Source organism: Theobroma cacao, chromosome 1 (assembly GCF_000208745.1).
Source record: "Theobroma cacao cultivar B97-61/B2 chromosome 1, Criollo_cocoa_genome_V2, whole genome shotgun sequence".
In the NCBI taxonomy this organism is placed as follows: Eukaryota; Viridiplantae; Streptophyta; class Magnoliopsida; order Malvales; family Malvaceae; genus Theobroma; species Theobroma cacao.
The window spans coordinates 647,646-670,670 of record NC_030850.1 but is presented as its reverse complement, the minus strand read 5'-3'; the positions used below and the strand labels follow the sequence as shown (position 1 = coordinate 670,670).

The following is a 23,025-nucleotide window of genomic DNA, read 5'->3' as shown; positions in this document are numbered from 1 at the left end:
AGTTGAATTCGTAAAAAAATTAACAAAAATAACTCGAATTGTTAGGATAATAAGACGTAAATTTTTTTTAATTAATTTGTTGAGTTTTATATTTGATAGTTTAATTTTTATATTAAAAAAATAATAATTTTTTATAGATGAAATCATCGGAAGTTGAAAAGCACTTAAAATAAAACATTAAAAATATTTTTAATTAAAAGATGTCAAATGTTCCAAAATGGGAGATGGATAGCAAACCATTAGCATATTCCTTCTAACTTCCAATGTTGCACTATTTGGGAACAATCCAAATACAAGTTCAAATCAAATGTCTTATTTAATCTTTATATATTTATCTCTCTTTTTAAAAAAAAAAAAAAGATTGCCCATGGATATGTATGGAACTATAGAAAAAGAAGCGTGTTGGTGTTGGTGTTTGGAAGAACATGAGCTGGTAAAATCAATAAAATACCAAAGATGGCAGGCAAACTGGGGCAATCTGCTTCAACTAAATAATATAATAATAATCTAATTAATAAAATTAATCATAGCAAGAACAAATTAAAGTCGTTAGGATTGAGGAAATAGTGAAAATACTATTCATTTTAATTAAAATTGCAGACAGGATAATCATTTTGGTTTTTCTTCCATAATTATATTTCCAATTTTTGTAACCAAAACTGTGGTTGACTCTATGCTGCTGAAGATAAAAAGAGAGCTTCCCAAGGTTAGAATAGATATATGGGTAGAAAGCTTGGAGAAGGAAAGCAAGAAAATGGAGCAAATTCTCAGCATGAATGGAGGGAGTGGAGAGCAAAGCTACGCCAATAACTCAATAGGACAGGTCAGTTTCTTCGCCCTTTTTGTTTCCGGAAAGTCATCAGAGTGCAAAAATGGCTTCTCCAGGGTGGTGCATGGCTTCCCTGAAAGAGCAGGCCCCCTGCCTGTTTCAGGCTGAACATAGTTGACAGTTAACGCCCTATAGACTATAGATCATGGCCAATCCTTGACTATGGTAGAGTGAATTTTGTTTTATTGATTGACATGTTGAAACTGCCAGGAAGAAAAGTGCAGCTCATATTTGGCATGTTATATGTCTTGATCTGCAGAAAGTTCTGCATATCGTACATTATAGGAAACACTGCTCCAAGATAAGCGGGTTCCTGTTTTTGGTTTGAAAGCGAAAATTTTATGGTTGGACCCCTGATGGGGGCCAATCACCGAAGGCACCAAGGCAGGAGCTAAATTCTGATAGGCTTGAGTTTGATTCAGAACTATTCTGCTACCTGTTGAGGAAATAATTGCTGATATCGCGCCTTATCTGATACCGTGATACACCTGCCTATAGTGTATATATCTTTTTTTTTTTTCTCTTGTTGTAGAGTACTTGTCTTTCCCGGTCGATGCCGGTGCTCAAGCAAGCAGTGTTAGATTCCTGCTGCACTAACTTGCCAGAAACCGTCACCATGGCAGACCTTGGATGTTCGTCAGGACCAAACACTTTCTATGTAGTATCGGAGATCACAAGCATCATCTACAAAAGGTGCTGTCAACTTGGTCGATCAGCACCAGAATTTCGTGTGTTTTTGAATGACCTTCCTGGAAATGATTTCAACACCGTTTTCCAGTCTTTGCCAGCATATCAGGGGAAACTAAGGGAAGAGAATGGACCTGGATTTGGGCCATTGTACGTTGCGGGTGTCCCTGGCTCTTTCTACGGGAGGCTTTTCCCATTAAAAACCTTGCATTTCGTACACTCTTCTTCTAGCCTTCATTGGCTTTCTCAGGTCGGTTTATATTGTTTCTTTGGGAAATGCACTGTATAAACCATGCTCATTTTTAGAGCCTGAGATTCCTAAAAAATGTTCCTGACATTCTAAAATATCCATAGGTGCCCCCGGAATTGACTGATAAAGCAAATCCACTAATAAACAAATGGAAGATTTTCATCTCAAAGACAAGTCCACCTGCCGTGATAAATTCCTACTTGACTCAGTTTCGGAAGGATTTCTCTTTGTTTCTCAAGTTACGCTCAGAAGAAGTAGCTCCAGAAGGCCGCATGGTTTTGACATTCAGGGGCAGAACAACAGCAGATCCAACCTCAGATGAAAGCTGTTTACTCTGGGACTACCTTGGTCAGGCATTTCAGGATTTGGTCGCAGAGGTATATGCTCTTAATGTTTTCGTGTCTCTCTCCAGGAATAATTTCCCATGGCAACAACATGGTAGGATCAATAATCAGACCAAGACTCCCCTAAATCAACAGAAAAGACAATCCACTTAACATGTATTCAAGTTTCTGTCCGTCCATTGCCTCCTAGAACTAGCTAATTAGATCGTTTCTTTACAAATGCAGGGCCTTGTCGAAGAGGAAAGGTTAGATACCTACAACACCCCATATTACGAACCTCACCCAGAAGAGATTCAAGCTGAGATAGAGAAAGAAGGATCTTTCACCCTCGATCGTCTTGAGGTCATAGCATTACCATGGGATTCTGTCAATGGAGGAATCAAAGATGACAGAGCAACGACAGCTAAACGAATGGCGAAGGCCATCAGGGCAGTCAATGAGTCGATGTTTCGGAGTCATTTTGGGGAAGATATCCTGGACCCTTTATTTCATAGGTTTATTGAAATCATGGCTGCAGATACCAAGGAAGTGGAGCATGTTAGCTTGGTTATTTCTTTAATCAGGAAAACTTGATATCAAAGAAAGTTGCTCTGTTGCCTCTGTCAGGACTCAGGATTTGCTTCTCGTATTCTGCTTGCAAAAGTTTTCGGATGAAATTGATTTCTTCTGTTGGTAAATTAGTTCTTCCAGGTGCTTTCTTCTGAAAAAACATGGTTTTGAATCTTGTTCTTCCGGTGAATCAATCTAATGAGCATTTTGGGCAAGAACTACAGTTAAATCCACAGCTTTTGCAGGTAGAATGATTGACTCCATGTCCATGGTCAACAGTAGCATTGTTCATCTTCGGTTCTCTCTTCTTCTCCAAAAAAAAAAATCAAAATTAATCAACTTCAGATTATCATCAGTAAGCAAGAATCCTAGATGGATCAAACCTACACCAAGATCGACCGTTCTAACCGTTAGGGGACAAGATTCAAGGAAAATAATAATATAATTTTTAATTTTAACTAGTCACTTGGAATTATAAATTAAGAATTAATTTTATTCGAGTATTAAATATTAATTTTTTTAATCAAATTTACATAAGATATAAGAAATTAAATTTGTTAAAATCAAATGAATATAGTGAATATACTAATTGTCGTAATTCGAAAAAAAATTTTTGTTAAATTAATGAATATAGTGAATATACTGCTGTCATAATTTGAAATATATTTTTAAAAACAAAATATGTTAAATATTTGAATTAAAGTATTATTTATAAAGGAGTAAGTAACATTATATTTTATACATCTTTCAAACAAAAACTTTTAAAATTAAATTAAATTAAATAAAAATATATTATTTATTAATAAATTAGAACAAGATTGAATCTAAAATTTATGGCCATCGCTCGAAGTCAAGTCGAGTTGCAAGTCTGACTTGACCATTGAACACCTCTAATCGTTGATTTCATAAATACATATAATAGTTTCGATTTTATTAATAAACAATATATTTTTATTTAATTATATATTTAATACTTTTAAAATACCCCGTTAGACATTGTAATTTGTAACATGGATATGAATTATATAGCAGCTATTATTTTCTTCCCATTCTTTGAGAAAATAATGCAGAGATATTAAATGAAGAAGATAGGCAAACGAGAGGGGTGCAGATGGGATGTGGGTTAGGGGTGTAGGGTACCCCTAGGAGGGATATTTGGGGCCGAGTGCTCAACACCAACAACAAGGTACACTCGGCCCTTACACCATTATGGCCCCTCTCCTGGGAAGAAGCTGCTTGATTCCTTTTGCCTCCAAAATTATGCCACACTTCCCCTAGAATAAAGCTAAAGCCAGAGTGTTGCTATAACCGATGTGCATGGAAATTTATCTATTTGCCAACATAAATGTAACCTATGTACGTATATGCAGATCTTAAGTGGACCTTTTAGCTTGTATGGTAAATGGATTATGGTTATGGACTGTCAAAACATTCATCCCTCCTATGTTTATGGCAAAGAAGCAGTTGAACGTTTAATCCAAGTGGTAAAATTCGTCCCTCAGAAAGTTCTGCACATCGCACGTTATAGGAAACACTGCTCCAAGATAAGCGGGTTCATGTTTTTGGTTTGAAAGCGAAAATTTTTATGGTTGGACCCCTGATGGGGGCCAAACACCAAAGGCACCAATGCACCAAGGCAGGAGCTATAAATTCTCATAGGCTTGAGTTTGATTCAGAATTATTCTGCTACCTGTTGAGGAAATAATTGCTAGATAGCGTGCCTTATCTGATAAACTGACTCATATCATTCTGTCTTTTAAGCTTTTTATGTGTATTCTGTTCTACACTTTGTAATTTTTGCTATTCGAAACCATGCAACCATTATGTGGCCATGCAAACTAGATCATGATCAGATGTTGTAACTTTTCGTTGCCTATAGTATGTATCTTTGTTTCTTGTTATAGACTACTGGTCTTTCCTCGTCGATGCCGGTGCTCAAGCAAGCAGTGTTAGATATCTGCTGCACCAACTTGCCAGAAACCGTCACCATGGCAGACCTCGGATGTTCGTCAGGACCAAACAGTACTTTCTATGCAGTTCCGAGATTACAAGCATCATCTACAAAAGGTGCTGTCAACTTGGTCTATCAGCACCAGAATTTCGTGTGTTTGTGAATGACCTTCCCCGAAATGATTTCGACACCGTTTTCCAGTCTTTGACAGCATTTCAGGAAAAACTAAGGGAAGACAATGGACCTGGCCACCTGGGTTTGGGCCAGTGTACGTTGCGAGTGTCCCTGGCTCTCCCTACGGAAGGCTTTTCCAATCAAAAACCTTGCATTTCGTGCACTCTTGTTCTAGCCTTCGTTGGCTTTCTCAGATCGGTTTATTTGTTTCTTTGGGAAATGCACTGTCTAAGCCACGCTCATTTTTAGAGCCCAAGGTTCCTAAAAAATGTTCCTGACATGCAAAAGTATCCATATATAGGTGCCCCCGGAATTGATTGATAGAGCAAATCCACTAATAAACAAATGGAAGGATTTTCATCTCAGACAAGGCACTTCTATGGTACAAGACATAATTTTTGAATAAATATATTATTTCAATAATTATTTATATTATAAAATAAAATCTTTCAATTATACTTTTTTCATGTTTAATTTTTTTAGTATAGATCGATGTTTTTTAATTGTTTTATAATTTTTAAATTTAAAAATATTTTTTCAAATGTCACTTTTACTAAGAGACATAATATTTTATATAAAAAACTATCAATAATTCACTAATCATATTATGTCACACCATATAATATAATTTTTTTAATTGATGAGGCTTTTTAATAATCACAATTTTTCATATAAAAATCTTAACTTTTTATTTATAACTTTTCATATGAAGGGAGATAATTTTTCATTTTGAAAATACACCATGTAATTGTAAATTAAGAATTAATTTGATTCACATATTAAATATTAATTTTTAATCAAATTTACATAAAATATAAGTACTTAAATTTTAATTAAATTGGGGTTCGAATATCTTAAAATTAATAAATATACTAGTCTTGTAATTGAAAACATATTTCAAAAACAAAATATGTTAAATATTTGAATTAAAGTATTCTTAATAAGGAGTAAGTAATACTATATTTTATAAAACAATAATATTAGCACAAAATTAGAGGTTATTACTTCTCACGAGAACTAAGAAATGAAACATGAGATATGAAGTGATAATATCACGAGATACACCACCAACCCCCTATCTCTCACGAAACGGGGCCATCCGTTTCAGCCATCGCCCTTCACAACAGCTGCCGCTCTCACCTACCCACACATCTCCCCTTCCTTTTATTCTTCAAACAAATGTTTCTTCCTACCACAAACTATAAACCAGGCCCTCCCTCCTCCTTGCTCGCGTAGCCCCCCCGACCCGAACCCGAAACCCGCCTCATGGCATGCTCGACGAACGCTTTGTCTCTTTCTCTCTCTTCCAAAATCAATACCAAGTCGTCGTCTGACTTGAACGCCAACTCCTCCTACTTTTTCCTGCGGGTTAATAAGCCCGCCAAGGTTTCTTTCCGGGGTTCGAGTTCTGGTGAGTTGAATCCAGGCCGAGTTGCTTTGTCAAGACCGAGTGGAATCAGGGGGAGGATTTGCGCCAATGCAATTCCTGTGATGGATCAGTCAGTTGGTGAAAAGAGCTCCAAAGCTCCCACTATTGTTGAAGTGGATTTGGGTAATAGGAGCTACCCGATCTACATCGGGTCCGGTTTGCTTGAGGAACCTGAACTTCTTCAAAAGTTAGTTAATCCATTCAGAGAGAATTCTAGCTATTTGTTTTTTGATTTTTGAAAAGAGTATGTTAAGTGGTTCGTGGTGCATAAGTGTTAATGAATTGTCGTTTTTTTGATAGGCATGTTCATGGGAAGAAAGTTCTTGTTGTAACTAATACCACAATTGCTCCACTATATTTGGATAAAGTCGTAGATGCTTTAACAAAAGGAAACCCCAATATTTCTGTTGAAAATGTGATTTTACCTGATGGAGAGAAGTACAAAAACATGGTGGGTTTTTCGTTAACTTTTTGATTTTGAGGCATTGTTGCTGCTAAGCTCAATGGAAGTAATAGTAATAGTTGTGCTTATAGGAAACTCTTATGAAAGTTCTTGACAAGGCCATCGAGTCACGGTTGGACCGGAGATCTACTTTTGTTGCCCTTGGAGGTGGTGTGATTGGTGACATGTGTGGTTTCGCTGCTGCGTCTTTTCTTCGCGGTGTTAATTTTATCCAGATTCCTACTACTGTTATGGCACAGGTCTCTTGATACTCATGGCTCGTTTATAGATAATTTTCACATTGTGTGCATTGCTTTTCATGTTTTTGACTTTGTTATGCACAGGTTGATTCTTCAGTTGGAGGTAAAACTGGCATAAACCATCCTCTTGGGAAGAACTTGATTGGGGCTTTCTACCAACCTCAATGTGTGCTTGTAGACACAGATACATTGGGCACTTTGCCAGATAGGGAACTGGCATCAGGTCTGGCAGAGGTTATAAAGTATGGGCTCATCAGAGATGCTGAGTTTTTCGAGTGGCAGGAAAAGAACATGGAGAAACTGTTGGCTAGGTATGCAGTGCCTATTGAAAGAACACTAGTTAAACATTTGAATAAATTGAAACTTCTTCTGAAATGTGAAACTGTGAGGACTTTCTGTAACAAGTGAAATTCAAAATGGTCATTGTCAATTTGTCATTTCAAGCTTCTAGGAATATACATTGTGTTGTCCTTTCACATAATCAAATCTGCTCACTGGTGTGCTTTGTAATATTTTGGACTCACCTACCACTCCTTGTCTACTCCAACCATGGTCTTATAGTGTGGTTCTTTCCTAATTATTACAAGCTATATTTCTTCAAGCCTGTATGTAATCTGGTGTTGATCATTGCAGGGATCCTAATGCGTTGGCTTATGCTATAAAGCGATCATGTGAAAACAAGGCTGAGGTTGTGTCATTAGATGAGAAGGAAAGTGGTTTGAGGGCTACGCTGAACTTGGGTCATACATTTGGTCATGTAAGTTTTATATCTGTATGCTTTTTTTTTTCTTCCAAGTATAACTTGCAAATCAAAGTTTTATAAAGTATTTTTTTATCTTATTTAGAGTTTATGTTGTATGACTGTGTGGTTTGGAATGCCAAAAAGGAATTTGTGGAATGGTTGTAAAATTGTATAAAAATTTGAGTTACTCGCAATTTTAGATGTTGTAGTGTCATTTCATAGCAATTATACTCTTTTTTTGCAGTGGGGAGAGGATTGGATAAATTTATTGTGTTTACTTTTGGAAATTTTTCTTGTTATTAAAGGGATCTGTATTCCCACCATATTGCAAGAGCTTCCCTTTCCCTGATGTTTTCATGTTTCTTTCCAGGCAATAGAAACTGGCTTCGGATATGGACAGTGGCTTCATGGAGAAGCTATTGCAGCTGGCATGGTATTGCATTTGTTATTGCATTTCTTTTTGATCCTCTTCGCTCCATCTGTGCTAAACTCCAGTGTGTGCTAATCTCAGGTCATGGCTGTTGACATGTCATATCGCCTTGGTTGGATTGACAGTTCACTTGTCAAACGAGTTAAGGATATCTTACTGCAGGCTAAGTTACCCACTGCTCCTCCTGAAACCATGACTGTGGAGATGTTCAAGTCTGTCATGGCGGTAAGAGAGCCAAGCTTTCCTTGTTCCTGTAAATCTCAAATTGCTTTCTCTAATACTTGACGAATATGTACAATTTGGTTATTTGCAGGTTGATAAGAAGGTAGCTGATGGGCTGCTAAGGCTTATCCTTCTGAAAGGCCCTCCTGGCAATTGTGTTTTCACTGGGGATTATGATAGAAAGGCACTGGCTGATACACTCTCTGCATTTTGCAAGTCATAGTTCCAGATTTTATTCATTGTTTGTCTTAAGCTTTACTCAAATCATTCATCCAAATCCTTGGGTCGTGTATCGATATGGTCATGCTATGTGTTTATCATACCTAGGATTCTTTTTCTTGAGCTTTATTGGCAAAGGCTTATACCAACTTGTTAAGTTAGTATCTATGGCATTCAATAAAAATGAAAATGCATCTAATAGATTTTTTTTTCTTTTTCTTTCTTTTATCATTTCATTCTACTATTTATTTACTTCTGCAATTATCCAATTAGAAATCCTGTGCCCTGCCACTTTGAAAAACCAAAAAGCTTGTGCAGGGTGAGAACTTGGTAGTTTCTTGGCCCAAAATGCTTACAGAGTACTGTATTCACAATGAAAGGCTTTCTTGGTCTGTTTGGGCCTATGAAAGTATCTCCGCAGTTTCTCCCATTGCACTTGGATTTGTGTAATTATCCAAAGCTAATAAGAAAATTTTAGGGTAAAAAATTATAGTGTTGATTTAATATATATATATATATATATATATATGTTTGTGAATATAACTGGTTAAGCCATTCTATAAAGTTTTATTAACTTTAATTATAAGGGAAATGTTTGAAGCGCAAAAGGTGAAAATAAGAAAGGATGCACAACATGAATTTGATTTAGCTGTCACTAAATTAAATGTTCGGTGCACCATGAATTTAGATTATAGTACTCTTAAGAGTTTCCAAAGACAAAAGAAGTCATGATTATGATGGAAAATTAAACATATTTTATAATTAAATCGTAATGATAATGTCCTCGTAGAAATATTGAATTTTTATTTTTGTCTATTTATGAGACGACAATCAATAATTAAATGCTAATGTATTGATTCGAGGAATCACTAATGTTTGAAGAATACCAACTCAACAAGCTATTTTATTCCTGCCTTTTCTATGATGTTGAAAGACTAATCTATGGACTTAATAATGATAATAACACTAGTATAACACATAAAGGCAAGATTAGAATTTAGCGTATTCAATTTATTTTTAATTTTATTTAAAAATATTACATCAATAATATAGTAATGTTACATCAACATTACATTATCACTTAAAATTCATATTTATTTGACAATATCAATATAATTTTTATATTATTTTTAAACGTCATATCATCAAATTTAATATCACCCCCAATAAAAATATATCATGTCAATATAATCAAATATTATATCAATATAAATAATAAAAAAATTTTAATATAGTTAATAATTAATTAAAATTATTAATTTTAGAAATGTAAAGATTTAAATTTTATAAATTATTGCACTGAAATTAAATCTATTACTTTTGATAGAGTGTAAATATTAATTGTATAATTTGATCATTATTAGATATTAAAAAAATATTTGTTTATGATTAATCAATTTCAAGGTTGAAGGAACCAGTAGGAGCTGAGGGTTCACCGTGAAGAGGGAAACGAACCAAGCCACGTGGCTCAATGAAATTGAGAATGACTGAATAGTCCGCCGATTAACACGTTAAAAAGAAATTTTAAAAAATAAATAAAAGAGGGGAAAAAAAAAAAAGAAGAGAAAATTAGCTAGTGAAGAATGGTTCCCTCAATGAACGCTTCAAACGGCATAATTTCTCTACCCAAAAATCAGAACCTCTAAACTCGAAACCAAAGAGGAAAAAGAAAAAAAAAATTAAAGAAAAAGAAAAAGAAAAAAGAAAGGGAAAGAGATTTCCCCTTTTCCATTTCCCTATCAGGGTTAGCTCTTTCTGTAGTTTTCTCTTTTGTTTTTTTTTCCTTCAATCGTTCTCTCTGTTTTCAATTTTTAAGTTTAATTGGTGGGAATGCGATTACAGATGTATGATTGAAGAAAAAGAAGAAGAAGAAGGAAGAAGGAAGAATTTTGAGGATTTCGAGCTTTGTCCTCAGGTGTTAAGATCTGAGGCTAAGAAAAGAGAATGAGCGCTTCGAGGTTTATAAAGTGCGTGACTGTTGGTGATGGTGCTGTTGGCAAAACTTGTTTGCTGATTTCTTACACCAGCAACACTTTTCCTACTGTAATTCCTCTTTTCTTTCCCTTCTTTTTTAGGCTTGAATTGTTCTTGTTTCTGTTCGGAAAAATTAGGGCTTTGGTTTTTAATATATGGAAATTTTATGAATTGGTGAAGAGAAATCAGGCATATTGTTGTTCAATTTTGAAAGGTTCTTTTTTGCTGTCTGATTTTGGGGTTGAGTAAGGATTCGTTAATTAAAGATGATTTTTTTGTTTGGAAATGTTTGTTGAGCTGAGTTTATTTGTGAATTCGATTTGGGAAAAGCACTTTTTAATTTTCTGGCTTTATGGGATACCGCATTTGGATCTTTGACAGAAGAAGTGGAAGGAAAAAGGAGCATTTATGGTAGCTAACTTCATAAGCAAATGTGAAAATTCTCTCTTTACTCTTGATTCCTAATCTATTATAGGATTCTAACATTTTAATTGCCAAACAAGCTTTCAGGCTCTTTTGTGATTCCAATTTTGTGTATTTTATCTTGATACGCATTTTAAGAGTCTTGACAATTGGAGGCTGATGCCAAGAATATGTTTATCCTTTTTCTTACATTTTTCATTGTGGTGAAAAACAGGATTATGTGCCAACTGTTTTCGACAATTTCAGTGCTAATGTTGTTGTCAATGGGAGTACTGTTAATCTGGGGTTATGGGATACTGCAGGTACTTTGCACATTGATCTCTGCCTTTTTCTCTTAAATATCATTGTTAGAAGCATTGTTCAGATTTGTGTTTCCTTTGATGGGTCTACATTTGTATTTCTGGCCTACAGGACAGGAGGACTATAACAGACTTAGACCTTTGAGTTATCGCGGGGCAGATGTGTTCATATTGGCATTCTCTCTTATTAGCAAGGCCAGTTATGAAAATGTCTCCAAAAAGGTTAAGCGCAGTGTTGTAAATTTCAAAAAGAGAAGTGCTTTTTACACTGACTTTAAATTTATTGTTTGCTGATAATTATTTGCTTGGCATGTTTCCAGTGGATTCCGGAGTTGAAACATTATGCCCCTGGTGTTCCAATAGTTCTTGTTGGGACTAAGCTTGGTAAGTTAAAACATTAAGTGTGCTTTAGCCGCAAAGATTTTGCTTTCATTATATCTTCTGTTATATTTCCTTTTGAAAATTTTTATCATGCAATGTTCTCTAGATGAAGGAAGCATTTCAGATGTTTTATGTTTCTGACTTTGTGCTACAAATTTTTAGTGGAATCATAAATAATTTAGCTGGAGTCATTTCAAATAATCCACTGGTCCATACATGCAGATGTTAGTGTGTGCATTCTAGTTTTCATTCTTTTTTTGTATTTAAATGAGGCAGATCTTCGGGACGATAAGCAGTTCTTTATTGATCATCCTGGAGCTGTGCCCATTTCTACAGCCCAGGTAAAGATTTTTCAATTGGTCCATACTTTTCCTGAAACATTATTCAGTTATTATTCCTTTTCCTGTTGCTTGGACTTTTATTATTTGCAATTATCTGACCCTCACCCTTCCTCGCCTTTTTTCTTTCCCATCTGCAAGGGAGAGGAGCTGAGGAAGCTGATTGGTTCACCTGCTTATATTGAGTGCAGTTCCAAAACGCAGCAGGTATATGTTGTTTTGGTAATGTGTTCATATATATGCATCATTTATACTGGAATATGCATCATGTATAAGAGATTTGTTGACTTCACTGCAGAATGTGAAGGCAGTTTTTGATGCAGCCATCCGAGTTGTCCTTCAACCACCAAAGCAGAAAAAAAAGAAGAGCAAAGCACAGAAGGCCTGCTCCATATTGTGATTGGAAAATGAAAATGTAAAAAGATCGTGGCCTTCCGTCCCATTTGCAGTCCGTTTCACCCCACTCTTTCTGTTTCTCTTCCCCTTGCTCTTGAAGATATTTTAGAAGCCCTGGATTATAGTCTCAGCTGACAGCTCAGGATCTCTGTGAAGCATCTGGTGGTCTTGGTATTACTTTATTGGAACTGTTGTGAATCTCTAATTGTTGATGGATGCCGGCTCCTTCTCTCGACTCCACTTTTTTGATATTGTTTTTATGTATTAATGCCCCTGGAACTACCCTGTTAGGAAATTGCACGGGACAACCGTAAATTTCATTGTTTCTTGTATTGTTTTTGAAATGCTTGGTATGTTTGTTGGTTTCAACTTCTGTGCATAGTTTGTCGCAACTTATTTGTTTCTGATAGGTATATGGGTCCCTTTCTTTCGTATCATTGATCAGTTTATGCAATTAATATCCTGTCACTCTTGTTCATTCACATTCCAAAACCAGATTTTGGTCAGAATTCATTGTATGAGAAGTAGATTTGAAGTTGGCTTAACTGTCACGTATTGACTCTGTGCGACCTTAAATTTGGAAAATCGAGTTTGAAAAAGTTTTGAAACCCAGAAAACAATTAAAGCAATAGAGAAATGAAGATAACCTTTTCCATTTCTCTAGTTATCTTCTCTTCCTTTCTCTCATTTGTTGTCGTTGGTTTGTACATTTCGAGACTTATTAAGTTCAGTTTCCAGAATTTAAGACCGAATGGAATTGGGTTCAAGTCCTGGCACGTGGCAGGATAAAGCCGAAGAAAAGTGCTATTTGTTTGAGATGTGGAATTGAGTCCAAGTCCTGGCACGTGACAGGATAAGGCCCAAGAAAAGTGCTATTTGTTTGAGATGTCTGACCAATGAAGGCATGCCGCCCTTGGGTTTTTTCTTTGGATTGGGAAGGTGAAATGAATATTGGCTGGACGTGGTGGAAAGCAGCGAGTCTGATAGATTCTTTTGAAGTTATGGCGTAATGGGACTCATCGAAGTCCCTCGCTATCACCCTATTCCTTACCCTTTTCGTGGAAAGCATTTTCTAGTTGCCGATGGAATCTGTCGACAGGCTAATGCTATAAAATTATTGGTAGGAGGACATCATGGTGCTGAAGAAAAAGCCTTTGCAATTTAAAAAGTTAAAAAGTCAAATTTATCAACCCCTCTCTTAGGATAATGAGAGCATAAGACCTTCAAGGCTGGGAACTTGAAAGCATCTAAACTAATTTACTAATTGTTTAGTTAATCTGTCGACAGGGACTGAAAGTTGCATTTTTTTGGTTAACTTAATGTGAAAACGAGAAGTCGAAAACAAGGGGCAGAATGAATGGACGATTCTCAGTTCACTAACTTCTTTTCTTGGAATTTATACTCTTGAAGTTTGCATCCACTTCTCTCGCCCACGCAATGAAATCACCAGGACCACTCTCCTAAGGTTCGTTCCTTTACCTGACCTCTCACTATATAATTATAAATGAATGTAGTATAGTTAGCTGTCAGGGATATCCCAGAGATCACCAGCCTTGAATAGACATTCCCTGCCGTCGTGTGGAATTTCTAAGCGAAGAAGCTTTTTGTTTATCAGATATCTCTCCGATGGCATCCAAGAGAATTCTCAAGGAGCTCAAGGAATTGCAGAGAGACCCTCCAACTTCGTGCAGTGCAGGTACACGCAACAATCAAGAAACAGTAAAAACACCAGACGACTAGAAACTACAACTTGTTTCCTAATTCCAACAAGTTTTGTTTTTATGCTGTGAAACTTCAGGTCCTGTGGCAGAAGATATGTTCCACTGGCAAGCAACGATAATCGGCCCGAGTGACAGCCCTTACTGCGGTGGGGTTTTCCTTGTCACCATCCATTTCCCTCCAGACTACCCTTTCAAGCCTCCGAAGGTAAAAAAACAGTCATAAACTCTGGGCCATCACGAAGCTCCCTTCCCGAATTTTTTTTTTTTTTTTACCGTCTTAACGATGAATAAAACATGGCAGGTTGCCTTTCGTACCAAAGTTTTCCATCCGAACATAAACAGCAGTGGGAATATCTGCTTAGATATCCTTAAGGAGCAGTGGAGTCCCGCACTCACCATTTCCAAGGTCATAACTAATAATTGCTACTGAGATTTTCCGTTTTGAGAATCACAATCTCACAAACCGAGAGAATACAGAGGATTAAAATTTGGTAAAAAATTGCAGGTTTTGCTTTCGATATGTTCCCTGCTTACGGACCCAAATCCTGACGATCCACTTGTTACTGAGATTGCTCACATATACAAGAGTGACAGAATGAAGTACGAGACCATGGCCCGTAGCTGGACTCACAAGTACGCAATGGGCTGACCCACCACCCACATGTCCTGACACAGCTTGTTTTAGCGTTGGACAGATTGCCAAGAACATCTCCGAACTCATGTCTCGGATAAATCCGAATAAATTCAATAAAATAAAATTGGCTTTAGTATCGACCCATCGGTCTCGTTTTGGCAATGGCTTAAGGATATTGATCTTTGAGTACAAAAGTTGTGTTCTTTCCACGTAAACGATGTTACCTTAAAGATATGGATGGAAACACTCAAATTACATGATAAATACGTTACAGCTATTGGCTGGAGTTGGCTGGAACATATACCATCCGTTCCTGACCAGACTACTTTCAGTGATAGCGTTAGACCAAAGCAGAAAAATAGAAAAAAATGCAAGAAAGGGCACCTTCCAAACAATATGGCAGAAAAAGAATATGATCATAAGATTAGTAGTATAAGCAGAGAATCAAATGAATAAACTGAGTTACGCAGAACATCTTGGCATTGAAACAGGGTAAACAATGTTCCCATTATTAACACACACACACAGTGAGAGAGAGAGAGAGAGAGAGAAGAATCTAAGTATGTTTCATAAACAACATTAAACGATTCGAAAGTAAACATTCGAATTATGAAAAATGGCAAGAATATACCAAAGTGAAAGCAAGATGTGGTTATAACTAACTTTCAACACCTAAACCGGTTAACAGCACTAGCATGATAAGCTTACAGATTTCTTACATTGCACATGACCCATGAAATCGCTATGTTAACCACCAGAGGCATAGACTATAAACTCGATTTCATCAACTGGACGAAACAAATTCAAAGATAATGATCTCAGTAGCAGTCCACACTTAAAAACTAACTCCACCAGGATCTCTCGAACAACATCAGGTCATCGAGCAGTCACACCTTGATAGGCTCGTATTTTTCACCTACTGCCCCACCTTTCTGTTTCTGAAACTCTATATATCGGAGTGTGCTGGCAAAGAAAGCGTCCGCTGCTGGATCTGGTGTGCTAGAGTCACTTTGCATCTCAGTTGTAATCAATTCAATCAGGCTCTGGATTGCAGCAACAGTGATCTGGGGGTTCCCCTTCTCAAAGAAATAAAGATACCTACCAATACAGTGAGGTTGGAGTTTCCATGATAAATAATAAGGATAATACTTAAGTAGAAGTTCATGGCAATGAGTGTTGCAGGAATATACTTGTTCAGTATCTCGACAAAGAGTGTGACGGATCCAGTGCTACCTCTCGCTGCATTGGACATTTGTTGAGCAGCATTTGCAATTCTCAATGCCCGCTTGAGGCAAAGCAAGACCCTAGTTAAAAGGAACAAAATGACCAACAAAACCCAAGAATGTGTAGCCAAATATCAACGTCTACAAACAAAAAAAGACAGTACTAGAAACAGAAAAAATAACTTACATATATGAAAGTTTCTAGTTCAAGCTTTTGTATAAGTGGACATCTTTTTTGAAAGTCTATGACTACAAGAATTTGAAACTCAAAACCCACTTCCACTTTATTTAGCAGGCTTTCCAGAGGGACATACAGTCATACATGATATCAGTCCAACCCCAACCCAAGCCCAGGGCCTTTTTTTTTTTCTCTGGGGAGGGGGGGTTAAACGAGGCAGTGAGGCTCACAGGTTATATAATTCTTTTGAATATATAATTGACTGACATCTGAACAGTGATTAGCCCATCCAGTGCTACCTTCTCCAACTTAGCAAACTCATTGAACTACCCACATTAACCATGAAATGACCACAGGGAAATGTGGGCTAGGGGAGCACAATATTGGAGAGGCATGTAAAGATTAACATATCCTTTCAAAGATTTGCAAATAACAACATGCAGGCATGAAAGTATAGACATAAAGGTCAACATACCTCTCTCCATCTTTCACGTTGTCCTGATCATCAACCCAGAAGAGATGTGAGCATGCATAAACAGCTCTGCACTGATCAGGCTTCTTCAAAAGTTTTGCAGAATACTGCTCAAATACAAGGCTTCAAGTCATGTTTACAGTTGAAGGATGCTAAGCTAATTTAATAACAAATGAAATAATAGAAAGATTACCCCTGTAGCCTTGTGTGTTAAAGTATCCCTATTTTCAACACCAAAGACATGCATCCTTTGAAGAGTTCCAATTATCAAATGTATTGCAGTCACCTGTGCCCTGGAGTCCTAGAAGAGCAGACATTAGCAAAAAGCAATGTCAATTAGCAATTCCCATGTGTTATAGTCATGTAAGTTGAAGATACTCCATAACAAGGCATTAACACTCAGATGTCGACCAACTTACTGAAATTTCTTCTTCATATAAAATGTAAGCTTGCGTGAAAAATTCATATGCCACAGGTTCTAAATCACAGTCATTTGCAGCCTGATCAATAAACAAAATCCATCATAAACAATATAAGAAAAAAATGATTATCTAATTTCTGATTCAAATACATATCAGGTCTAAACACCATGTACCTCAGCACACTGCAAATACAACTGTAGTGCCAACTCAGGGGCTGGAACGTTAGAGAGAGTTTCAACTGTCTGAAACCAAGAGGTACCAATATTACCAAATATGCTAAAAATGTGCTGGGTAAAACTAGGGAGTGAATAGACATGAGAACCCTTCAAATATACATTTTTGTCCAATACATTTCATAAATTGAAAATTTAAATGCACCATGATCAGAAATTAAAAACTTATTCATGCTTCAACTCCAATCATATAGGCCATAAACTACAGCCAAACACCCAAGCAGGCATTATTGACTGAACACAGTTCTAACAAACAGATGGCTGACCTGATTCAAAAGCTGGAATATTTTCTTTGGTGTGGTTGATTCCTCCTCTCCAAAAGGATTTTCCTCTCGGCCTTGTAGTTGCCGGACCAACTAACGAATTAAGCACAAAAAGTTATGGTTAATTTCATTAAAAAAAAAGAGAGAACCAAAGGTGCAGAGACTCAACAAAATTCCAGTTAACTGCAGCCCAAGTACAGAAACAGAAAAAAAGTAAAGAGGGTGGCAAGGGGGAATAGCTTTCTACTGTAACTTTTCAGGATTTAAAGATTGAAAATTTTAAGTATATTCAAGTATAATTGCAATTTCAGAATACTTAAAGAAGAAATTTCAATTTAATGGTTTTTAATATCTGGATTTTAATTGTTTGTACAAGGTTTACCCCTTTCATGAGACAAATTTCTTAAGTTTCTCTAAAGTGCATCAGTGAGAAGTCATAAAAGCTGCATAATTTACATGCCAATATCTGCTTAGATATCAACAGTAATATTTATTTAGTCTTAACTTGCAAATTCATAACACACTAGATGGAAACAAACCTTAAGCGAAGAGAAAACAAGGGGAGGGACAGTGAAGGATAGACGTTTTGGTCCTCCGGCCAAGATATGCTTCCTCACCGTGCATATTATCTACAAATTATCACATAAAATTCAGAAATACTTCAGAAGAAGAAAATATACGAACTTTCAGGATAAACTCTATGTAATTGTTGCGGTAACAATTGGCTACATCAAAGAAAAAGAGAACTTTTGCACTCAGCAAAATGTTCAGAAGGAAATCCTGCTAGATGCACTTGATCTATATGATTATCGAGTCTCATCATACCTATACAACTATGAGAAGAAAAATGCTTTCACCCAATCAAATACCTTAAACATCTCTTCTGGATCATCATTATACAACATCTGGATTAGACGTGAAACAGAATTCTGCTCCTCCTTGAAATCATCTTCATCAACCTAAATGTGAGAAAGCAAACAAGCAATTAAATGAGTAAGAACACCATTTGTAAAGGGTCAATCTAAAGCTTACTAGAAATATGAGAAAAATATTAATCCAAGTTGCTGGGATTAAGCACATGTCATGCATATTGGTGAACATACTTAAAAAGAACCATTAAAAACTAGAAACAGTTAAAACAATATAAATATGAAGACAAATAAATCATAATAACCTCATCATCAAGAGTCCCATCCAGATCCTTAATAAGACCTTTTATCAGTTCAAACAACGCCTCAACCTATCACAAAAAGTAACAAGATCAAGAAACCAGTTCAACTAAAAAGCAATCTTGAAAGACAGGGTAAAATGTAAACAATGAAATTATAAACATACCCTGTCAGCAGTAGAGATATGAGTTTTGTTCTTCATAATGCTTTGAATTATCACAGTTGCCATGACTTTATTTGTTTCACTATCAAGGTATTCCATGACACGAGGGTAATTGGAAAGCTTTAATGCTGTAACAATGTCATTATATTTTTCAAGCGGAGCACTTAAAAGGGCAACAATTTGTTTTGTTGCTTTGTTGTCCTCAAGCTTTCCTTTGCCAGAGAGTTTTCTAACACATGCTCCCTGAACAATAACAAGGTGAAGTTAAGTTGATTTGCAACTTTTGTACAAACAGATGACTGTAGAAACAAGTGATTAAATAGCTTTCTCTTTTTACATAAATCAAGATTGTAAGTGCCACCATAAAAATCAAATGGCATGGGCTCACCTTCATAATTAATTATTTGCGAAGAGATCAAACCAAATGATTTAACATATTAATAGATCTTAGTTTATGAGCAATGAAATCATAAACCTTAATGTGAACATGCATAATGCATACAAGAAGGTAGCATACCAACACTTGATCTGCATAGTCAAGCCGATCGGGATGGACATGGAGAGTAAATGTAAGAAGAGATGAATATAGAGTTATCACCCCAAGGATAGGCATATCAGGTTGTGCTTCTATCACCTGCATCATAACATAGGTATACGACTGATTATTCCAATTGTCACATACAAAAAGACCATAAACCATTAATCAGGTTAGTCTAAGAGGAATTATCTACATACACAAAATTTACCTTTCCAATGGCATTATTCAACTTCAAAAAAGCTTCTACTTGCAAGAACTCAGGCAACACATCTGCACTTGAAGCAGCATAATTTGATAGCCTTTCCATTAATCGAGATAGCACTGTTTTAATGTCAACGGTTGGCTGAAAAAGCAAAAGGCAGCAAAGAGTTTAGAATTTCATATGGTGTGCATAAATTGCTGCTTTTATATCATAAGTTTTAATTGGAGAAATACACAGATCCATGTGTATGATAGAAAAAAAATCTATTTATGACACACCTGAAGTTGTGGGAAAGCACCCAACAACACATCAAGAGTTTGCAAGTGGTATTCATCAGGAAAAACTTGAATTATGCAATCCATTAGATAGTATTGAGCTAGCTCATCTTTACAATTGACGACCTGTCAAGATATTTGAAACAACAGAACCCATCGCTTGATGATTAGCAAGCAAAAGTCACAGATCATAAGCTCCAAGATAGAACACAGGAGTAAACTAATAGCATTTGTGTCTGCACAAATCGAACCTGTTCAAGGATCCTGGGAAGAACAGTATCTTTGTACATATCAAGGTCAACACCCTCTATCTGACTGAGTACGTGAAGATTCTTCCCAACCTAATTAAAAATCCAAGAGCAAGTGGAGGAGCAGGCAAACCTTGCGTAAGCATACTTCAAACCGGTACAGAACACTATATCAGTGAAATTTACCAGATGTGGGTCACAGATATTACAAGATCGCGTAGCTCGCTTCTCTCTTTCTCCCGTTTCTCCTTTTCTCGGGCAGGTCCCTGCAGACCAGAAAGCCCGACAGCAAGCCTCAACTCAGGATCAGCTAAGAGTATGAATGATTGACAAGCACAATAACACCTGCATGACCAGAAATCATGCCCTCATGATATAGTTTTACCTCCATGGCATGCATGCATTGTGATACATGCATGCCAAACATGAGAGCAGGAACAGTCCATGGATATTTCAATTCAACCAACCTGCTGCTGCATTCGCACCCACAACTTGTTCATCTCTGTAAAGTTTTGAAGAACAAATTCCACAGCATCCACTACAGTGTCTGCATCCCTGAAGGAATCAAGAAAGATAATCCAGATCAGGCAATCCCAACACACAAACCAGCTTAAAGGTTAAAAGAGAAGAATATTTAACTCGTCCATTAACCAACCAATTAGATCAGCCGGTAAACAAAATCACAAACAGGCTTGACATGATCAATAATTTGGTCAATCAATTCAGTACCCACAGTTCTAGTGAAAAAGTAGCATGCCAACATAAGATAGCACGTAAATGATAGAGAACAACATTCAAATTCTGGTGATTTTGATAAAATTGGAGATTCAAAGATAAAAGATATTGGGTACAAACATAACTAGAAAGACACTAAAGTATCAGCTAGCCAAATCATTTTTCACCAAAAATAGGGGGAAAACAACTAATTTCTTACCCTTCATACTCAGAACCTATGTCAGGCAATTTATCCCTACTAACTTGAGCCAGGTAACTCCTTAGAAAGAGCCCGCGCACAGGATTCTGAATGCCACGGCACATTTCAACAAGATCTTTGAGAACATCCTTAGCAGGAGCTTCCTTGGATTTGATATATACAGAGCCTACAGTACAAAGAAGATACCTGAAAGTGACCACAAGACTTGTCAAGATTAAACATTACATGCTCTCAACTCCCAACTTTCAAAAGTATAGAGAACTGAAGGCACATGTTTTTCCTGTTTAATAATTGAATTAGTGCCAGAAAGAACCATTTCACACAACCTCCATACGAACCAAACATAGAGCACTTCCGAATGGTACATATATCTAAGTTAACGCAAGTTCCCTAAATAACAAAAATCCAGTTAGCATACATCAACTCACACAAAAGCTGCTTCATATCCACTTTGCACACTATTGGAAAAGAATTACACATGAATATAACAGCATGCAGCCAATTGATACACTGGATGAATTAAGCAAGCACACATGAAACACTTTGAATGTGATTTGTTCTTACAATCTAGGCAATATATTGCCAGCATGCTGCACGAGCTCATACAGATCGATAATGGAACAACCACGCCTCGTTTCTTCCTTAAAAAACATCTCCAGCTTCCTCAATTCATCAAATGCTCGCATATCTGAACCATCAGCCACAAATTCAAAAAAAAAAAAAACATACCTCACATCGGCATCAAAATCGCAGTTGAAAACGAAATCCATCCAACAACTAATGAATCTAATACATAATGGAGATCAGATCAGGAGAGAAGAGCTAACATAGTTCGTAGTATTTGTGAGGGGAAAGCCTCGAGGTTCGAAGCTCAGACAACATCTGAGCAGAATACTTCAAAGCATCTCTGAGATTGTTCGAATCCTAACAAAAAATCACAAATAATCAAACATCGTAAGCCAAACTTTCACTTTCGGCGAAAAACTAGGGTTTATATGTTCAAATTAACTAACAATTGCCAAAGGAGCAAAGGCTTAACGAAGTAATGAGAAGGAGAGTTACCAAAGCGCGATGCATGTAGAAAGCGTTCTGTTGGAGGCCGGCGATGCCGGCGGCGAGCCATTTCTCTTCGTCTTCGACTCCGTCAGCGATCATTTTCACGGTCGCGATGGTTTTGGTCTCTCCGAATCTTAATTTCGCTTTCTTGTTTCTTACTAAGAAAAACGCTTCCTAATTGTTATCGAGGTTGCGTTTTGACCTGCTTCGTTCACGAGTCCTCAACTGCCTTCCCAGCCTTCCTTTGGATCGGAATGATCCTCTGCTACTCAGGTCTATGTTCCGCTTAGATCTTCACCTTTGATAGTGCTCGACGTCTTGTGATGGGCTTTGGACCGTCGATGGTAAGATATTTAAACTGCATATAAAATTATCATTTTATCCCTCCCCTGTTTTTATTATATACAAAAATTCCTATTTATCTAAAAATATATGTTATTAATTTTATCCCTAATAAAAAAGAAAAGATAAAATACTCAAATATCTATAAAAATTTTGATTAGACAAAGTTTATTAATTTATAAAATAAACACTTAACACATAAGTCTTGTCGTTAGTTAATTATCAATATTTTTATTAATTTTATGACATGATAATCTTTTTAATATAAGTTTATTTTTTAATAATTTCAAATTATTGTTAAATAAATTATAATTTTTATTTTTTTTAAAAAATTCAATCACTTTTGTCTAAAAAAATATTTTCGTTGAACACATAAATTTTGTCGTTAGTTAATTGTCGATATTTTCATTAATTTGATAACATGATAATATTATTAAAGTCATTTTACTCTTTATTAATTTTAAAAATTATTATTAAATAGATTATAATTTTTATTTAAAAAAAAAATCAATCACCCCGTGCCCAAAGAATGGGCACCTTAGGGAGCACCAGATTCGGTGCTTTTCTGGGGAGCCCAATTTGGGGCCCTCGGGCGTCATATCTGGTGCTCCCT

General features: G+C 36.3%; 5 protein-coding genes across 6 annotated transcripts; 4 read left to right on the top strand and 1 right to left on the bottom strand.

The window, feature by feature from the left end:
• Window positions 740-2,892, top strand: LOC18610736 (jasmonate O-methyltransferase). Its single transcript, XM_018122409.1, has 4 exons — window positions 740-823; window positions 1,362-1,766; window positions 1,871-2,143; window positions 2,336-2,892. Exons 1-4 carry the CDS (start codon window positions 755-757, stop codon window positions 2,681-2,683), a joined length of 1,095 nt encoding a protein of 364 aa, XP_017977898.1. The 5' UTR covers window positions 740-754; the 3' UTR covers window positions 2,684-2,892.
• LOC18610735 (3-dehydroquinate synthase, chloroplastic) lies at window positions 5,900-8,742 on the top strand. Its single transcript, XM_007046579.2, has 8 exons — window positions 5,900-6,400; window positions 6,514-6,664; window positions 6,748-6,915; window positions 7,000-7,226; window positions 7,549-7,672; window positions 8,028-8,090; window positions 8,169-8,312; window positions 8,401-8,742. Exons 1-8 carry the CDS (start codon window positions 6,051-6,053, stop codon window positions 8,530-8,532), a joined length of 1,359 nt encoding a protein of 452 aa, XP_007046641.2. The 5' UTR covers window positions 5,900-6,050; the 3' UTR covers window positions 8,533-8,742.
• Window positions 10,068-12,821, top strand: LOC18610734 (rac-like GTP-binding protein RHO1). The gene is made up of 8 exons (XM_007046576.2): window positions 10,068-10,272; window positions 10,371-10,571; window positions 11,140-11,227; window positions 11,337-11,446; window positions 11,545-11,608; window positions 11,882-11,946; window positions 12,085-12,150; window positions 12,242-12,821. Exons 2-8 carry the CDS (start codon window positions 10,473-10,475, stop codon window positions 12,341-12,343), a joined length of 594 nt encoding a protein of 197 aa, XP_007046638.1. The 5' UTR covers window positions 10,068-10,272; window positions 10,371-10,472; the 3' UTR covers window positions 12,344-12,821.
• Window positions 13,481-14,933, top strand: LOC18610733 (ubiquitin-conjugating enzyme E2 28). 2 transcript variants are annotated; one of them, XM_018128769.1, is made up of 5 exons: window positions 13,481-13,804; window positions 13,955-14,035; window positions 14,138-14,265; window positions 14,362-14,466; window positions 14,566-14,933. In XM_018128769.1, the coding sequence occupies exons 2-5, from the start codon at window positions 13,966-13,968 to the stop codon at window positions 14,707-14,709; spliced, it is 447 nt and encodes a 148-aa protein (XP_017984258.1). In that variant the 5' UTR covers window positions 13,481-13,804; window positions 13,955-13,965; the 3' UTR covers window positions 14,710-14,933. The 2 variants fall into 2 exon arrangements, with proteins under 2 accessions (XP_017984258.1, XP_007046637.1); XM_007046575.2 differs by lacking the exon at window positions 13,481-13,804 and having other exon boundaries at window positions 13,848-14,035; window positions 14,566-14,932.
• Window positions 15,144-22,353, bottom strand: LOC18610732 (vacuolar protein sorting-associated protein 35A). Its single transcript, XM_007046572.2, has 21 exons — window positions 22,077-22,353; window positions 21,842-21,938; window positions 21,579-21,702; window positions 21,015-21,200; window positions 20,548-20,635; window positions 20,290-20,346; window positions 20,084-20,173; window positions 19,836-19,958; window positions 19,564-19,698; window positions 19,335-19,451; window positions 18,821-19,060; window positions 18,660-18,725; window positions 18,355-18,444; window positions 18,025-18,114; window positions 17,489-17,578; window positions 17,163-17,231; window positions 16,987-17,067; window positions 16,761-16,868; window positions 16,571-16,674; window positions 15,885-15,998; window positions 15,144-15,792 (listed from the first exon to the last, which is right to left on the bottom strand). Exons 1-21 carry the CDS (start codon window positions 22,167-22,169, stop codon window positions 15,582-15,584), a joined length of 2,373 nt encoding a protein of 790 aa, XP_007046634.2. The 5' UTR covers window positions 22,170-22,353; the 3' UTR covers window positions 15,144-15,581.

Excerpts from the sequence above, each read along its gene's own strand:
- LOC18610735 (XM_007046579.2), top strand. The coding sequence starts at position 6,051 with ATGGCATGCTCGACGAACGCTTTGTCTCTTTCTCTCTCTTCCAAAATC. Across the intron at positions 6,665-6,747 it reads GAGAGAAGTACAAAAACATG|GAAACTCTTATGAAAGTTCT; the intron begins GTGGGTTTTTCG and ends TTGTGCTTATAG. Across the intron at positions 8,313-8,400 it reads TGTTCAAGTCTGTCATGGCG|GTTGATAAGAAGGTAGCTGA; the intron begins GTAAGAGAGCCA and ends GGTTATTTGCAG.
- LOC18610732 (XM_007046572.2), bottom strand. The coding sequence starts at position 22,169 with ATGATCGCTGACGGAGTCGAAGACGAAGAGAAATGGCTCGCCGCCGGC. Across the intron at positions 20,174-20,289 it reads GAAGCGAGCTACGCGATCTT|GTTGGGAAGAATCTTCACGT; the intron begins GTAATATCTGTG and ends ATTTTTAATTAG. Across the intron at positions 19,699-19,835 it reads GTGCTTTCCCACAACTTCAG|CCAACCGTTGACATTAAAAC; the intron begins GTGTGTCATAAA and ends TTGCTTTTTCAG.
- LOC18610734 (XM_007046576.2), top strand. The coding sequence starts at position 10,473 with ATGAGCGCTTCGAGGTTTATAAAGTGCGTGACTGTTGGTGATGGTGCT. Across the intron at positions 10,572-11,139 it reads CCAGCAACACTTTTCCTACT|GATTATGTGCCAACTGTTTT; the intron begins GTAATTCCTCTT and ends GGTGAAAAACAG. Across the intron at positions 11,228-11,336 it reads GGGGTTATGGGATACTGCAG|GACAGGAGGACTATAACAGA; the intron begins GTACTTTGCACA and ends TCTGGCCTACAG.
- LOC18610733 (XM_018128769.1), top strand. The coding sequence starts at position 13,966 with ATGGCATCCAAGAGAATTCTCAAGGAGCTCAAGGAATTGCAGAGAGAC. Across the intron at positions 14,266-14,361 it reads ACCCTTTCAAGCCTCCGAAG|GTTGCCTTTCGTACCAAAGT; the intron begins GTAAAAAAACAG and ends AAAACATGGCAG. Across the intron at positions 14,467-14,565 it reads CCGCACTCACCATTTCCAAG|GTTTTGCTTTCGATATGTTC; the intron begins GTCATAACTAAT and ends AAAAAATTGCAG.
- LOC18610736 (XM_018122409.1), top strand. The coding sequence starts at position 755 with ATGGAGCAAATTCTCAGCATGAATGGAGGGAGTGGAGAGCAAAGCTAC. Across the intron at positions 824-1,361 it reads CCAATAACTCAATAGGACAG|AGTACTTGTCTTTCCCGGTC; the intron begins GTCAGTTTCTTC and ends CTCTTGTTGTAG. Across the intron at positions 1,767-1,870 it reads GCCTTCATTGGCTTTCTCAG|GTGCCCCCGGAATTGACTGA; the intron begins GTCGGTTTATAT and ends AAATATCCATAG.